General features: G+C 46.3%; 1 protein-coding gene across 3 annotated transcripts in view; it reads right to left on the bottom strand.

Annotated features, from left to right (window-relative positions):
• Positions 1-17,647, bottom strand: part of adamts9 (ADAM metallopeptidase with thrombospondin type 1 motif, 9) — a 282,624-nt gene that overhangs the window by 66,400 nt on the left and 198,577 nt on the right. For all 3 annotated transcript variants that reach the window (XM_078209509.1, XM_078209510.1, XM_078209511.1), the window contains exon 29: positions 13,232-13,399. In XM_078209509.1, the coding sequence (XP_078065635.1) occupies positions 13,232-13,399 (168 nt within the window). The remainder of the gene's footprint in view (positions 1-13,231; positions 13,400-17,647) is intronic.

The raw sequence follows: 17,647 nt of genomic DNA, 5'->3' as shown, positions 1-17,647 counted from the left end.
CAAGGTCAAATGTTTTCTTTCCCATGGTATAAGGTTACTCACATAGGCGGTTGTAGTATTTACGATGTTGGCAGGTTTCTATTTTCAATGAGTTCGACTGAATTTTATAATTTCCAATACCATTGAAACTTCAAAGAGGGTATTAGGGGAAGGCAGAGAGAAGAAATCATGAAAGCTGCTTGCGCGCTCTGCACTTCCCAGAAATCTGGAGTCGAGTAACTATCTGTTCGTGAGAGATTAGGAAAGGAAGTTGCCTGTTGCTTGCTTCTAATGAAGCCCTATACGGACATAGATAAGGAAATATAGATAATGATATATAGTTATCATTAAAACTATTGGTTATTGACAGAGTTAATGTTGCGCCTATGAACAATACTTCTGAGAAATGTGAGGATATTATGAAGTTAATTGAACTGTTTGGAAAATGTAGTCAAACCAAATTATTACAATCTTCAGCACAGCATCAACGCAGTTCTTATCAGAAGTCCATCTCAAAAAATTGCACTGCTTTACACACTGTAATGACACATCCACTGGGATCGAGAGAAACATTTGCTCTGTTTATAATGAGATTGGCATTAAAAAAATTCTACTTGCTGGCCCCGAAAAGATCAATGGGCTGTGATCCAGAGAGTTAACCGGGTTTGTGCTTGGAGCATTGGGCCTGATAGAGTTTGTGGGGTATGCACAATGGGCCAAGGAGGTAGATGTGGCACCATGAACACATGTTGGACATCCACTTACCTCATGTGGGCACCCAGGCTTAACCCAGGTGACTCCTGCAGACTTTCCTTTCACCATCTGTGTAAAATAACTACAGTAAGAAGTCTCACAGCACCAGGTTAAAGTCCATAAGGTTTATTTGGTAGCACAAGCCACTAGCTTTCGGAGCACTGCCCCTTCTTCAGGTGAGTGGGAGTTCTGTTCACAAACAGGGCGTATAAAGACACAAACTCAATTTACAAAATAATGGTTGGAATGCGAGTCTTTACAGGTAATCAAGTCTTAAAGGTACAGACAATATGAGTGGAGAGAGGGTTAAGCACAGGTTAAAGAGATGTGTATTGTCTCCAGACAGGACAGTTAGTGAGATTTTGCAAGCCCAGTCAAGTTGTGGTGGTTACAGATAGTGTGACATGAACCCAAGATCCCGGTTGAGGCCGTCCTCATGTGTGCGGAACTTGGCTATCAGTCTCTGCTCAGCGACTCTGTGTTGTCATGTGTCGTGAAGGCCGCCTTGGAGTACGCTCACCTGAAGATCAGAGGCCAAATGCACGTGATCGCTGAAGTGTTCCTCAACAGGAAGAGAACATTCTTGCCTGGTGATTGTCGAACGGTGTTCATTCATCCATTGTCGTAGCGTCTGCATGGTCTCCCCAATGTACCATGCAGCGTATCAGGTAGACAACGTTGGCCGAGTTGCAAGAGTATGTACCGTGTACCTGGTGGATGGTGTTCTCATGTGAGATGATGGCATCCATGTCGATGATCCGGCACGTCTTTCAGAGGTTGCTGTGGCAGGGTTATGTGGTGTCGTGGATACTGTTCTCCTGAAGGCTGGGTAGTTTGATGTGGACAATGGTCTGTTTGAGGTTGTGCGGTTGTTTGAGGCAAAAAGTGGGGGTGTGGGGATGGCTTTGGCGAGATGTTCGTCTTCATCAATGACATGTTGAAGGCTCTGGAGAAGATGTCATAGCTTTTCCGCTCCGGGGAAGTACTGGACGACGAAGGGTATTCTGTCCACTGTGTCCCGTGTTTGTCTTCTGAGGAGGTCGGTGCGGTTTTCCGCTGTGGCGTGTCGGAACTGTTGATCGATGAGTCGAGTGCCATATCCTGTTCTTATGAGGGCATCTTTCAGCCTCTGGAGGTGTCTCTTGCAATCCTCCTCACCTGAGCCGATCCTGTGTATACGGAGGGCTTGTCCGTAGGGGAGGCTTCTTTAACGTGTTTAGGGTGGAAGCTAGAGAAGTGGAGCATCGTGAGGTTATCCGTGGGCTTGCGGTACAGTGAGGTGCTGAGGTGACCGTCCTTGATGGAGATGCGTGTGTCCAAGAATGCAACCGATTCTGGAGAGTAGTCTATGGTGAGTCTGATGGTGGGATGGAACTTGTTGATGTCATCATAGAGTTGTTTCAGTGATTGTTCACCATGAGTCCAAAGGAAGAAAATGTCATCGATGTATCTAGTGCATAGCATCGGTTGAAGGTCTTGTGCGGTGAAGAGGTCTTGTTCGAACCCGTGCATGAAGATGTTGGCATATTGAGGTGCGAATTTGGTCTCCATGACTGTTCCGTGTGTCTGGATGAAGAACTGGTTGTTGAAGGTGAAGACATTGTGGTCCAGGATGAAGCGGATGAGTTGTAAAATTGCATCCGGAGACACCGCTTCGACAATCACCAGGCAACAGTGTTCTCTTCCTGTTGGGGAGCACTTCAGCGGTCACAGGCATTTGGCCTCTGATCTTCAGGTAAGCGTACTCCAAGGTGGCCTTCACAACACACGACAACGCAGAGTCGCTGAACAGAGACTGATAGCCAAGTTCCGCACACATGAGGACGGCCTCAACCGGGATCTTGGGTTCATGTCACACTATCTGTAACCCCCACAACCTGACTGGACTTGCAAAATCTCACTAACTGTCCTGGCTGGAGACAATACACATCTCTTTAACCTGTGCTTAACCCTCTCTCCACTCACATTGTCTGTACCTTTAAGACTTGATTACCTGTAAAGACTCGCATTCCAAGCATTATTTTATAAATTGAGTTTTTGTCTTTATATGCCCTGTTTGTGAACAGAACTCCCACTCACCTGAAGAAGGGGCAGTGCTCCGAAAGCAATGGCTTGTGCTACCAAATAAACCTTATGGACTTTAACCTGGTGTTGTGAGACTTCTTACTGTGTTTACCCCAGTCCAACGCTGGATCTCCACATCATAAAATAACTACTCCAAAATTGTTTTATTTTTTTCCTAAACTTTGGGGTCCAGGCTGTTTTGTTTGCTTGACAGGCATAATGGGGTCCACTTCTGTCATCTGGAGGTAAATATATTTAATCTCAGGTGACATATTGCCCCCACCAATAGCAGACAGCAATCCCAATATTATGCTGATCTTTTATGGACTGAATGGTGACAACTTAGCAGGTGTTGAGAGTTGGGAGAGAGACTTTGGGGCCGACCTTACCAGCTTGTCCCGCTGATTGATTGACATGGCAAGTCTGTAAGACCAGATGAGAGGTGAAAAGTTGGGTCCACGCCCAGTTTTTCACCTCCTGCAATGTTACCGGCACTGTGAAGGTGACGTCACAGGTGGAGAAGGTGGTGAAGAAGGCATATGGCATGCTTACCTTTATAGGACGGGGCATAGAGTATAAAAGTTGGGGTCTGATGTTGCAGATGTATAGAACGTTGGTTCGGCCGCATTTGGAATACTGCGTCCAGTTCTGGTCGCCACACTACCAGAAGGACGTGGAGGCTTTGGAGAGAGTACAGAGGAGGTTTACCAGGATGTTGCCTGGTATGGAGGGGCTTGGTTATGAGGAGAGATTGGGGAAACTGGGGTTGTTCTCCTTGGAAAGACGGAGGATGAGGGGAGACTTAATAGAGGTGTATAAAATCATGAAAGGCATAGATAGGGTGAACAGTGGGAAGCTTTTCCCCGGGTCGGTGGTGACGTTCACGAGGGGTCATAGGTTCAAGGTGAAGGGGGGGAGGTTTAACACAGATATCAGAAGGACATATTTTACACAGAGGGTCGTGGGGGCCTGGAATGTGTTGCCGGGCAAGGTGGTGGAGGCGGACACACTGGGAACGTTTAAGACTTATCTAGACAGCTATATGAACGGAGTGGGAATGGAGGGATACAAAAGAGTGGTCTAGTTTGGACCAGGGAGCGGCGCGGGCTAATTGTTCTTTGTTTCTCGTTTCAAGGCTTCATTCTATGATCATCTTGCTGGTGCCAGTACAGAGCGAGACTGCGGATAGTTGGGAACCTGTCTCGGGGGCAGGGAATTCAGATGGTGTTCGTAAAGCAGAAGTGGAAATGAATAGGGTTGGGAAACATTTTCTGATCAGGGCCAGTGTGATCTCCTGGACTCGTTTTGATCGCCTCAGGGGGTCGGAGAGGAATTTCCCAGATTTTCTTTTCCCCATATTGGCCCTGGGGTTTTCACTCTGGGTTTTCGCCTCTCCCTGGAGATCACATGGTCTGGAATGGGGGGGTGGGGGTGAGTTAATAGGTTGTGATGAACAAAGCATCGTAGCTGTGAGGGACAGCTCGGTGGATAGGATATTAGGATGTAGATAGGCTGGAAAATTGGGCGGGGATCCTGGATTCAGGATTCAATCCTGGACTGGGGAGCGGCGCGGGCTTGGAGGGCCGAAGGGCCTGTTCCTGTGCTGTATTGTTCTTTGTTCTTTGTTTTGCTGGCGAAATCATCTTTGCACCCTTGAAGCCGATTTCGATTTCAATATTCCGAACTTCATTTGAATACAATTAGTGAATTCTCAGGCATGAAGCTGATTTCGCTGGCAGAACGGGGCTGGCAATATCGGGAGAAGTGATTTTTTACACGCCCGATATTTTAGCTCTCGCTCATATTTCCTGTCCCGCTGCGCTACCTGACCAGTACAGCGGGGTAGAAAAATCCCACCCACAGCATCAAAGAGCCACACAAAGATGGATGTAGGCACAAAGCGATCCTCGTAGGTCCATGAAACAACCCTATTAATTAACACACTAATGAGAACAACTAAATCTAACAAGATATTTGGAAGGTGTGGCATTCTGCGTGCACCAAGTTAATCCCCAGAATTCCAGCAATTCTGCAAGGCTTGTAGCAGAAAGAGCCATTGGCATCAGCACTGCACTAGAGCAAAGGCTGATGCAGCTCCATAGAGCCATGCACTGATCTACACAGACCATACTCAGTGGGTACCTTCAAACTGTAAGAATGACCATCTGGCATCTCTTCAGAAACACACATTTGAGGTGATTCACAAAACCAGATAATGGTGAGTATGTACACAATGAGACAAAGAGCGATGAACATGGGTTTCACATTATCAATCACTTGGAAAACACAGATGCGTCACACCATCTGAAATGTTTACCACGATTCAAAAGAATGTTGATAACTATTTGTTATCGGCCAAGATTGACACGGGGACAGATTTTGAAAGACATGTATCTACAGACATAGAAAGCTATTGTGAAACCTACTGCTGTGCAATTTTTCATATATGACAGTTCACTTATTCCATGTGCAAGATGCATCGTCCTGGACTGCAAGTACAATCAATCCTCCTGGGTATCACAGATGGTCTGCACAGTGGAGCCTAAAAGCCTGATGACTGCAGGTTTACCTGCATGCTGTCACCTCACACTAGTGACATTTCATGGCATCATTCAGATTTCACACGGCGGATCAACCTCAAAAACTATGCCTATCACTTTTGTTTATGACCCAACATCAAAATATCCTGAATGTTTCAAAACAAGTGGCAGTTTCAGGGGAGCCATAATATTACACTTGCAGGAGAATGCAAGCCTGTCAATTGACCTGGTACATTTTGTGCACTGCAAATGCCAGCAACTACAAGAAGTACTGGTGAGAGATTCTACACTACAGAAACTGAGGAAAAGCATCATTGAAGGATAACCTGGTTGATTCAACATGTCCGCAAATACGTGAGAGCATTTTGGCCTTACCGGGACGAACTATACATTTCCTGGGGGGGCGGGTGCGGGGGGGGGGGGGCCCAACTTCATCACTCATACATGGGCACAGATTGAATGAGAAGGTTCACAAGAGAGACAGCTGATTGGTTGGGTTTGAACAGTGAATTTAAGTCGTTGTCCAGAATTGTGAGGCATGTCAAGAACATATGCTAAAACAGCACAGAGAACCACTGATTCCACAGAAAGCTCCTGTCCATTCTTGGTCCAAAATCGCAGCTGAACCACGTCCATGGCCTTCATCAGCAGTTTTGACTACTTTACCAAGTACCCCTTTATTTTACCGATTGTTCGACAATTGCACAATATGTCAAGCACAACTGTCACACACACTCTAACTCCTATTTTCAGTTTATTTGGTGTACCTAGAGAGATCATTATGGATAACGGTCAGCAATTTATTGGCAAGCGATTTCAGGATATGTGTGAGAAGTGGCATATAGCTATTGATCAAACTACTTCTCCTCATTACCCTCGCTGAACAGAATGAATGAATTATTTGCACGTTGGAATCCCTAATTCTCAAACAGATAGGACAAGCAAGATCTGCACATTGCAATGTTACATCTGTGAACAAGACTTTTATGTACAACTATTCCAACTCCAGCAGACCTCATCTTTGGCAGACTAGTGCGTGCCAATTTACTTACTCTCACCCATTCTACTCTCTCAGAAATTGGACAGCAACTTTTAAAACTGCAAGAGAAGATGACCAACTTCATCGAAGTTAAAAGGTAGGCACAGAATTGCCAAGTTACAGTTGGGACAGCAAGTTCACATCCAGGATCCCATTGAAGATCAGTGGCAACCAGCCGAGGTGACAAGGATTTGTTCAGACCCAAGGTCCAATGATATCATTACATACAAAGGTGCAAGGATGAAGCATAACCGAGGGCAAATCAGATTCATTACAGCTCTTCAACCACTGTGAAGTCTTATTGCGTTGAGGACAGAAACCCAAATGTAACAACATCCAAGAATAGCAATGCAACAGATCATTGTAAGCAATTAAAGAAGCACCCAGACAAGGTTATCATTACAAGATCTGGGCATACCAGCAGATTACCTCCATGCTTTAGACACTCATAGATTCATCAGACCTATCGATTTATATATTAGTAACTAAACATGAACATGCATTGCAAATAGTTCTTTGGAAGGGGGGGAAAGTTTCTAAAAAGAAAGGAGGGCATGTTAATCTACCTCTAAAGAGCTGCAGCATGACATCACTAGAAGGATGTATGCCACGTGACTCAGTTTTAGTTTCACTTTTGGTTTTGCTTTTAAGCAGAGCACGCAGACAAACAGCTCTGCTGGTATCTGCAAGCCTAATATCTATGTACATCTGTTCTCGTGTGCTTCGTCTCAATAAATGAACCCACAATGTGTTTACCCAATCCCTCATGTGTGATAGGTGCCTTTATATTATTATAAATGCACAACAAGTGGCACCCATACTAGTCTGTTAGATCAGATCCCCAAATTGAAGACCAGATGACTAAACCCTCCAAATTGTCAAAGGTATCTCTCAGCAGAAGTACTGCAAACAAAGCCTTTCACAAGCTGTCAGTACTTATTGGCATATTTGTCCATCTTGTCTTCAGCATTTTTATTTTCATTTTTGAGTTCTGGGAAGCCTGGAAAACCCATGGACCCAAAATCTGATTAACATCAGACTGATTAACATGTGGGAAATGATTTCCCATCGCTCTCTCTCTCTCTCTCTCTCTCTCTCTCGAGGGGATTGCTCACATGCAGCCCTATGCAGTTAATTATGGGAGTTAGTGGTTTGGAGCTTGATGCGCGTTATCACACACGAGGCTTGAGATGCTCAGGAAATAAAGGCTTTTATTTGCTGTTACAACGAAGCTACTAATTATATACACGATCCCAGACTGAGGGGTCCCAGACAGAGCAGAGACCTTTATACCTCTCCCAGGAGGCGGAGCCCGACTGGGATGTACCACAATAACTATAATACAAGGTGTAACAGCCCAACCCTAACCCCAACAGCAACAAGTAGAACAACCCATCCCTAACCCCAACAGCAACATATATACATACTTGTAGTATTGGCCAGACCCTGGCTCAGTACTATCTAGTGGGAACCAACGATGGTTCACCACATTCACCCCTCCTTTGAAGACAAAGGCCGGCGGGGTACAAAAAAACAGAATAATTTGTCATCAGTCTATAAGTTCAGACGGTCAGGGGACCGCACCGTCGTTGTGACCTCCTCAATACCGGCGATGACACCGGAGTAGGCACTCGCGTTCTCCCCAAGGCTATGTCCAACTGTTCCTCCACAGTCTCACGGGCCGGTTGACCCCGAGGTGATGGTAATCCATGGAGTTCCGACACGCCCTGAAGTGGCGACCATCCTCTGGACTCAGGCAAGCTGTACACGGGAGTAAAAGGGTTAAGTAATGGTCCCGATGCTGCTCGCGCCGTGTCCGGAGGGGAAACAAGAGTTATGGGGTTTGTAACAGGGGGTATGGGAGCGACAGGGGTTTCTACGTCCCCTGCTGGCACCAGGTCTCGGATGGAGACCGTGTCCTCTCGCCCGTCAGGGTATGCCACATAGGCATACTGAGGGTTGGCGTGGAGGAGATGGACCTGTTCGACCAACGGGTCGGACTTGCGGGCCCTAACATGTCGCCGCAGGAGGACAGGTCCTGAGTACGTCAACCAAGACGGTAATGAGGTCCCAGAGGAAGACTTCCGAGGGAATGAAAGCAGCCTCTCATGGGGAGTAGCGTTGGTTGCCATACACAGGAGTGAGCGTATGGAATGGAACGCATCAGGGAGCACCTCTTGCCAACGGGAGACTGGAAGGCTTTTTGACTTCAACGCCAGTAAGACAGCCTTCCAGACTGTAGCATTCTCACGTTCCACCTATCCGTTACCCCTAGGGTTGTAGCTCGTGGTTCTACTAGAGGCAATCCCGTATGAGAGCAGGTATTGCCTCAAGTCATCGCTCATGAACGACGAGCCCCTGTCGCTGTGAATGTAGCTGGGGTACCCGAACAGGGTGAAAAGATCACGGAATGCCTTGATAACCGTGGCAGCGGATGTATCAGAGCAGGGAATAACAAAAGGGAATCTCGAGTACTCATCAATGATGTTGAGGAAGTACACATTCCGATCTGTTGAGGGAAGGGGGCCCTTAAAGTCGACACTCAGTCTTTCGAAGGGACGAGTGGCCTTGACTAATTGTGCCCGGTCAGGTCGGTAAAAGTGCGGTTTGCATTCCACGCATACCCGACAGCTTCTTGTTATGGACCTGACATCCTCCACCGAGTAGGGCAGATTGCGGGCTTTTACAAAGTGGTAGAGCCGAGTGACCCCAGGATGGCATAGGGTATTATGGAGAGCCTGCAAACGGTCCTCCTGTATACTGGCGCATGTTCCACGCGAGAGGGCATCCGAGGGCTCATTGAGTTTCCCTGGACGATACATGATGTCATAGTTATAGGTGGAGAGTTCAATTCTCCACCGCAAGATCTTGTCGTTCTTGATCTTGCCCCTTAGCGTGTTATTAAACATGAACGCCACGGACCGCTGGTCCGTGATCAGGGTGAACCGTTTTCCCGCCAAGTAATGGCGCCAGTGCCTGACGGCCTCCACAATGGCCTGGGCCTCCTTTTCCACCGCTGAATGCTGAATTTCGGGGCCTTGGAGGGTGCGGGAAAAAAAGGCGACGGGCCTGCCCGCCTGGTTAAGTGTGGCGGCCAGGGCGAAATCAGATGCATCGCTCTCCACCTGAAAGGGGATGGACTCATCAACAGCGTGCATCGTAGCTTTCGCGATGTCGGCTTTTAGTTTATCAAAGGCCAATCGGGCCTCTGGTGTTAGGGGAAAAGAAGTGGACTTGATGAGTGGATGGGCTTTGTCAGCGTAATTGGGATCCCACTGTGCATAATAAGAGAAGAAGCCTAAGCATCTTCTCAGTGCTTTTGCACTAGTGGGCAGGGGAAGTTCAAAAAGGGGACGCATACGGTCTGGATCAGGGCCAATGACCCCGTTTTCCACCACGTATCCGAGGATGGCTAAACGGTGCGTACGAAACACACACTTCTCCCTGTTGTAGGTCAGGTTCAGGCGAGATGCAGTGCGTAGGAAATTCAGGAGATTTGTGTCATGGTCCTGCTGGTCATGGCCGCAGATGGTGACATTATCCAGGTACGGGAAGGTAGCCCGCAGCCCGTTCTGGTCCACCATTCGGTCCATAGCACGCTGGAAGACCGAGACCCAATTGGTGACACCAAAGGGAACTCTGAGAAAGTGATACAAGCGACCATCCGCCTCAAAAGCCGTGTATTGTCGGTCCTCTGGGCGAATGGGGAGTTGGTGGTAGGCAGACTTGAGGTCTATGGTGGAGAACACCCGGTACTGTGCAATCTGATTGACCATGTCAGATATGCGTGGGAGGGGATACGCATCCAGCTGCGTGTATCTATTAATGGTCTGACTATAGTCAATGACCATCCGGGGTTTGTTCCCACTCTTGACCACCACGACCTGCGCTCTCCACGGACTAGCACTAGGTTGTATGATCCTTTCCTTGAGGAGCCGCTGAACTTCAGATCGAATGAAGATCTGATCCTCAGCGCTGTAACGCCTACTCTGAGTCGCAATGGGCTTGCAGCCTGGCACAAGATTCTGGAACAGGGAGGGTGTGGTGATCTTCAGCGTCGAGAGACTTGCGTTGGGCAATTTGGAGGCTGCTGTTCTCCCACTGAAAGCGAAGGGAGAGAACCACCATACTGTAGGGTTACACTCCTCAAGTGGACCATGAAGTTTAGTCCGAGAAATATTGGCGCGCAAAGGTGCGGCAACAGCAGGAGCTTGAAACGCTCGTAAACCGTGCCTTGCACCGTTAAAGTTACCACGCAACTCCCTAGCACAGTGACAGACCGGGACCTTGATGCCATAGAAATTGTCTGTTTGACAGGTTGAATCCGGAGTCCACACCGCTTCACAGCGTCTGGGTGGATAAAACTCTCAGTGCTCCCGCTGTCAAACAGACAATAAATCAAGTGGTCGTTTACCTGAATGTCCATCATAGACTTGTCAAGTCTATGAGGCTTGGCCTGGTCCAGGATGATCGACGCCACCGTTGGTTCATGAGCGCCACTGCAGGCAGCTGAGATTGACGAGGATGACCCCTGCTGGTCGTTCGCGGTCGGTGCCAACCAACATGGCCGCTCCCATAGGTTGCACGTGGGCGATGGCGCCAAACTCAGCGACCCCTGGTGGTCACACATCTCCGACTCCGTCGACCGTAATGGCATCGTCCTGGCCTCGCATGTGGACGAAACCCTCGACGATGCCGACGACGAAGAACCGGGCTCCGAGGAATCGCAGGCCGCACTGCTGTTCCGAGAAGCAGATTTAGATCGGCACACTTTCGAATAGTGCCCCTTCTTACCGCAGGCGGAGCACAACACAGCTTTAGCGGGACACCGTTGCCGAGTATGCTTTGCTCCCCCACAGAAGTAACACCGCGGGCCGCCCGGAGCTGCTGCCGTCGTCTGGCCTGAGTGTGAGTACGCCATCATGCAGCTTTTCGAACCCGAGGGACGAGGAGGGATCAGCGACTGCTCCTGCCACGTTGTCTCCACGTGGTCTTCAGGATACAATACTAGGCTTTTGGAGGCCGTCTCCAACATATCCGCTAGTTCTATTGCCTTCGTGAGGTCAAGATTACATTTCTCCAGTAGTCTGAGTCGGATGTAAGATGATCCGATTCCTGCCACAAATGCATCTCGAGCGAGGTCGATCATATTCTGATCTGCCGACACTGCTTTGCAGTTACAGCCCCTGGCTAGCTGTAGGAGCTCGTTCGCGTATTCTTCCGTCGTTTTGCCGGACTGCCGTTGTCGAGTGGCTAAGAGGTATCGAGCATGCATTTCATTGGGCGGTTTAATGTAACGCTTCTTAAGAAGCTCGAGGGCCTTTGTGTAGTCGGTGGCCGCACGGATCGCGAGGTAGACGGTGTCGCTTACCCTCACGTGGAGGACCCGGAGTCTGTCATCATCTGTGGTGACCGCTGCGGAGGCTGCCAGGTTGTCCTCAAAACATTTCAACCAGTGGTCGAAGGTGTTAGAGGCGTCCGCCGCACGTGGATCCAGTGTAAGACGTTCAGGTTTCAATATCTGCTCCATACTCTATCGTTTTTTTTTCTTCCGACGAGAGTTTACTTAACAGCAAATAAAATTGATGCGCGTTATCACACACGAGGCTTGAGATGCTCAGGAAATAAAGGCTTTTATTTGCTGTTACAACGAAGCTACTAATTATATACACGATCCCAGACTGAGGCGTCCCAGACAGAGCAGAGACCTTTATACCTCTCCCAGGAGGCGGAGCCCGACTGGGATGTACCACAATAACTATAATGCAAGGTGTAACAGCCCAACCCTACCCCAACAGCAACAAGTAGAACAACCCATCCCTAACCCCAACAGCAACATATATACATACTTGTAGTACTGGCCAGATCCTGGCTCAGTACTATCTAGTGGGAACCAACGATGGTTCACCACAGAGGTACAGTCTCGGCAGGTTGTCAACTTTCCCCATTTTAGCCTACCACACATTCCCAAATTCACATGCTCTAGTGTATTAAATTTTAACCCAAAGTTTCATCTTTAGATGAAATGGGGTTAGTGGACAGGCTGTAATTAGACCAAGGTGCACAAATGGAATTCAATACCTATTCTAAAGTTATGCGTCCTGCCCTTAGTTCTAGATATTATTTTGATTTTACATTATGATTTAGAGTTAGAACCATAACATATGGGAATTTAAGAAGAAATAGAGTTGGTTGTAGCGCAAGCATTTCTGCAGTATAGCTTGAGGAGTTAGAAATAAAACTAAGGCATTACAGCAGCATCACTGCCAGGAGATTGTCAATACAATGTGAACACTTTGCACAGGCAATTTGACACCACCATAGGTCTACCTCAACCAGCAAGAGAGCCACTGTGGTCTGGGCGAAAGTTGAAGAATTTTAGCTAAGTTTAAAGTTTATTTATTAGTGTCACAAGTAGACTTACATTAACACTGCAATGAAGTTACTGTGAAAGTCTCTTGGTCGCCACACTTCGGCGCCTGTTCAGGTACAACTAGGGAGAATTTAGCATGGCTAATGTACCTAACCAGCACATCTTCTGGACTGTGGGATTGTGCTGACAGTTTTTAATTGCGTTTCTCCAACCTCCCAATGTTAAAATCCAACCAGGACCTCTAACCTTCAAATGGTAGCCAGAAATCCTGATATCTGACCACAGCAGCCAGGATTCTGGAGTTCATGTTCTGCTGTCCTGTCTAGCATTGGAACAGTGGGACGATGATGAGGAAAAACACCTTATTTTCTCAAAAAGACAGACCGGCTTAGTCTATAATTTTGTTAAATCTCTCTCTTGAAAAGAGGAACCGAGTGCTAAAACAAACAACTTCTGTCATTTGCAGGAAGTTTTATACTTCACCTGTGCCCAGTCTCCCGTTTTCCATTTCGGACATCTACCTCCTCGGCATCGTTTGTGTGTTTTAGGTCTTTCCAGATGTTTACAATTCTCTTCCTCGACTTCCTTTCCATCTTTAGTCATGCAGTAAACAGTGCGATACTTACTTCCTTTCCCACAGGAAATGGAGCACTGAAAATAAAGTAATTATAGATGTTATTATTTTTTGTTCTAGTTTACCTTTTTTTACAGTTTGAAGGGGTGATTTTCCTGGCCCTGCTCTTTGGAACCACCGATCGTCTAGGTGTAGTCAATATATCAGGTGGGTCAGAGGCTAAGGGTGCACACTCAATTTACCTCCAGTCATACAAATGGAAGAAAACCAGTTATGAACATTTCTTTAGAACTATCTCTAACCTGTTCACTATTTCAATATCCCATGCTTAGTTTCATTTATTTATTAGTGTCACAAGTAGGCTTACATTAACACTGCAATGAAGTTACTGTGAAAATCTCCTAGTCACCACACTATGGTGCCTGAGGGAGAATCTTAGCATGGCCAATGCACCTAACCAGCACGTCTTTCAGGCTGTGGGAGGAAACTGGAGTACCCGGAGGAAACTCACGCAGACACAGGGAGAATGCACAGACTCCACACAGACAGTTACCCAAGCCGGGAGTCAAACCCGGGTCTCTGGCACTGTGAGGCAGCAGTGCTAACCACCGTGCCACTGTGCCGCCCAGGATCCAGGCAAGCCGGTGTAATGGATGTAGACCCAGTTTCAAGGTCATGAAAGGTATACATGACTCTTCCTCTTTATTTCCCACCATCCCTCCCTCCTTTTCTTCCTTCCAGTTTTTTCATTCCTCCTCCAAATGTGCAAAATTACTGTGCCTTGATGCATAATTAATATCTACACGAAGATATAATATGATTCATTTTCTTAATGCATGTAAGTATGAAATGAAGGTAGACTTTCAAATCCTCAAAGAAAACAAATATGTGGTGCAGCAAGGAAATAAGAAGACTCAAATATTCCACCCATTTGGACCAGTATGGGGAAAAATGACATGAAGTATCAACATAAAGGAAAATAGCACTCATTTAGCCCTCACTTTGAAGCTACCAATGTCAACCTTTTACAGTAGGTTCACTGAACTACCAATTGTCTGAGTGCTTCTCAAGCACAGACATCTGACAACCCCACTTTGATTTCAGATTAGGCATTACTGAAAGATCAAAGAATCAAAGGAAGAGTGAAATGGTGACAAATATTTAACATGGCAAGTATTCAGAATACAACGCATTGCACAGCAGGGCAATTAAACTGTTTCATTTCATCGTTTTCAATACATAAAATTGCATAGAATACGCAGACAGAAACATGCCATTCAGCGCAACTAATGTTAGTGTTTGTACTCCACACACATCTTGCATTCTATCTATGTCATCTCAGACTTTCAGCATAGTTTTCTATTCCTTTTCCTCTCATATGCCATCTAGATTCCTTTTGTAAGCATTTAAGGCAAATGCCTCAACCACGTCCTGTGACAGCGAGTTCCACATTCTAATCAAGCTTGTAACAGACTGTTAGAAATCCAGGATTAAAAAGCTTACTGCCTTGCAGAAATCAGGTTTAAAACATTTCAAAACTGCATGAGCTAAAAACCTGAAGAGTTACAAATTGGTGCAGTGCTTTAATCGGATGGCATATTATGTTTTGGCATTGTTCACCATCAGTTCCAGAAATTTCACACACTTGAGTTCTTCATTCGAGCAGCAAAGTAATTGTCTTGAGTAGAAGTATGAAGATGTTTTCCCCAAAGGATGAAGAACTGAAGGACTGTGGAATATATCCTACTGACACATTCAGATTCTCAAAGATTTGGCAGGTTCTTTGATCGCAGTGGAGTAGCATGAAGCTTGAAGAGTAGATCATACAAAAAACTATTGAAAAACAATCAGAATGGAAGAAACTATGCCAACTGATGTCCTCCAAGTCCTTAGCAAAATAACCATATGATACCAAGAACATTCTGTTTAATTCATTGGTTGCGCTGAATTAGCAGCTCTCGGTGCTTAAGGTAGGAAGTAAGCTTTATTATTTCTTTACCCAGGTCAAAGAAGAAATTATTTTGACTAAAAAATAAACCAACATCCCTCTCAAGTTAACAACACTATATGAACATTCAGAGAACGAATATGGCATCAAGGAACCCTGGAAAAACTGGAGTCAATGAAGCAGTCCAGGCCCAAATGCAGCAAGACCTGGATGCTACCCAGGCTTGGGGCTGACAAGTGGCAAATAACATTCACACCACACAAGTGCCAGGCAATGACCATCTCCAACAAGAGAGAATCTAACCATCACCCTTGGCCATTCAATGGGAATATCACCGCTGAATCCCCCACTTTCAACATCTTGGGGGTTACCATTGAGCAGAAACCGAACTGGGTTATCCCTGTAAAAACAGTGGCTAAAGAGCAGGTCAGAGGCTAGGGAATCCTGTGGTGAGTAACTCACATCCTGACTCCCCAAAGCCTACCCATCATCTACAAGGCACAAGTCAGGAGTGTGGTGGATTACTCTCCACTTGCCCAGATGAGTGCAGCTCCAATATCACTCAAGAAGCGGGACACCATCCAGGCCAAAGCAGCCCCACTTGATTGGTACCCCTTCCACAAACATTCACTCCTCCCACCACTGCCACTTGTCAGCCTGTGGTGAACCATCGTTGGTTACCACTGGGGGTTGTGGATATCATCCTGGATATCATCCCACCACTGCTGAACAGTGGCAGCAGTGTGTACCATCTACAAGATGTACTGCAAGAACTCACCAAGGCTCCTTAGGTAGCACCTTTAAAACACACAACTGCTACTATCTAAAGGGACAAACATAGTGGATATCTGGGTACACCATCACCTGGAATTTCCACTCCAAATCACTCACCATCCTGACTTTGAAATATATTGCTGTTCCTCCACTGTCACTGGGTCAAAATCCATGAACTCCCTCCGTTTAAGCACCACAGGTGTACCTACACCATATGGACCGTAGCGGTTCAAGAAGGCAGCTCACCAACACCTTCTCAAGGGTAAGGGATGGGCAATAAATGCTGGTCTTACACACATTCCGTCAATGAAAAATTTAAAAAAAGATTCTGCAAGTGGAAAATGTCAACCAACATCAATAAGTGCACCATTTGGTTCATTGGAGAACAAAGTAAAATCTAATTATCGTTGACATTGGTGTGCTAATGGTAAAATGCATTGTGGGAGACATTCCTGTATCTGCATTTAAATAGATGAGAGGGAAATCAGTCTTGTTTCTTCACAGATGTGCAAGTCTAATCTCCCTGATTTTCTGATACTTGTTGTACATCAGTGATCAACTGCACACATGTGCAGATTCAGTAAAATTATCCATTTTAATGAGCAGAGCTGCTGTAGCCGCATCTATAAGTGTGAGTATAACTAGTCAGAAATAAACCCTGATTGTATTAAATGATCGAGCACAACAAAACAACTTTGAGGAGCTGGGCAGGAAGATTGTCCAACCCCTTCCTTCATTCTCTGACTTGTTTGTTGACTGGGCACCTAAGGCAGGATGTCCAAAGGATATGGAATTTGCACTAGCGATCTGACTCCAGAGAGATTACTTCATACGAATAAGATCTGATAGGTTAAACTATAACTCTTTGAGTAGCCCAGTGAAGACATTTTTTTAAACAAATGTCACATTATGATTACTCTTCACCCAGAATCACAACCTATTGAGTTTTGGACCATAGTTCAATTATGGACAAGGTTGCTGAAAGTATCTGTGAGCCAGATACCGGGTCAGTTTTTTCCACTTGCCCTCCACATTTTATTATGTAAAGCTCTTACTTATTAATGCCAAAGTGTTTGATCAATTTTCACCAGTGAACAGTAGAGCTCAAGTCATGATCCCTCTATCTGTCGCGCCTTCATCCTACACCCTGCTTGGCTTTGGAAGTCATGATGTAGAGATGCCGGCGTTGGACTGGGGTAAACACAGTAAGAGTTTTAACAGTAAGAGCTTTGGAAGAGCAGCAGGAACTGTAAAGTTCCTTGAACACGGGGCCCTATATTACCGTTTTGATTCTAAGTGCTGGGCAGACTTGAAACTGGGAGTGTTACAGATCCAACTTTTAGACCTGTTCTGAGGCGCCCCCATATGCACGTGATGCACATCAATTTGGACACGAGGCTCGAAGCTTCAGTAAAAGAAGGCTTTTATTAACTAACAATGAAGCTATCAGAACTTTGACACACTATCCCAGACTGAAGGGGTCCCGTCAGAGCAGGGACTCTTATACCTCTCCCAGGAGGCGGAGCCCGACTGGGGTGTGCCACAACAGTAACAAACACAGGTGTAACAACCCCACCCTAACCCAACAGCAACAGTAGTACAA

This window comes from Mustelus asterias, chromosome 3 (assembly GCF_964213995.1).
Source record: "Mustelus asterias chromosome 3, sMusAst1.hap1.1, whole genome shotgun sequence".
Classification (NCBI taxonomy): domain Eukaryota; kingdom Metazoa; phylum Chordata; class Chondrichthyes; order Carcharhiniformes; family Triakidae; genus Mustelus; species Mustelus asterias.
This window is presented reverse-complemented; position numbering and strand designations above follow the sequence as displayed.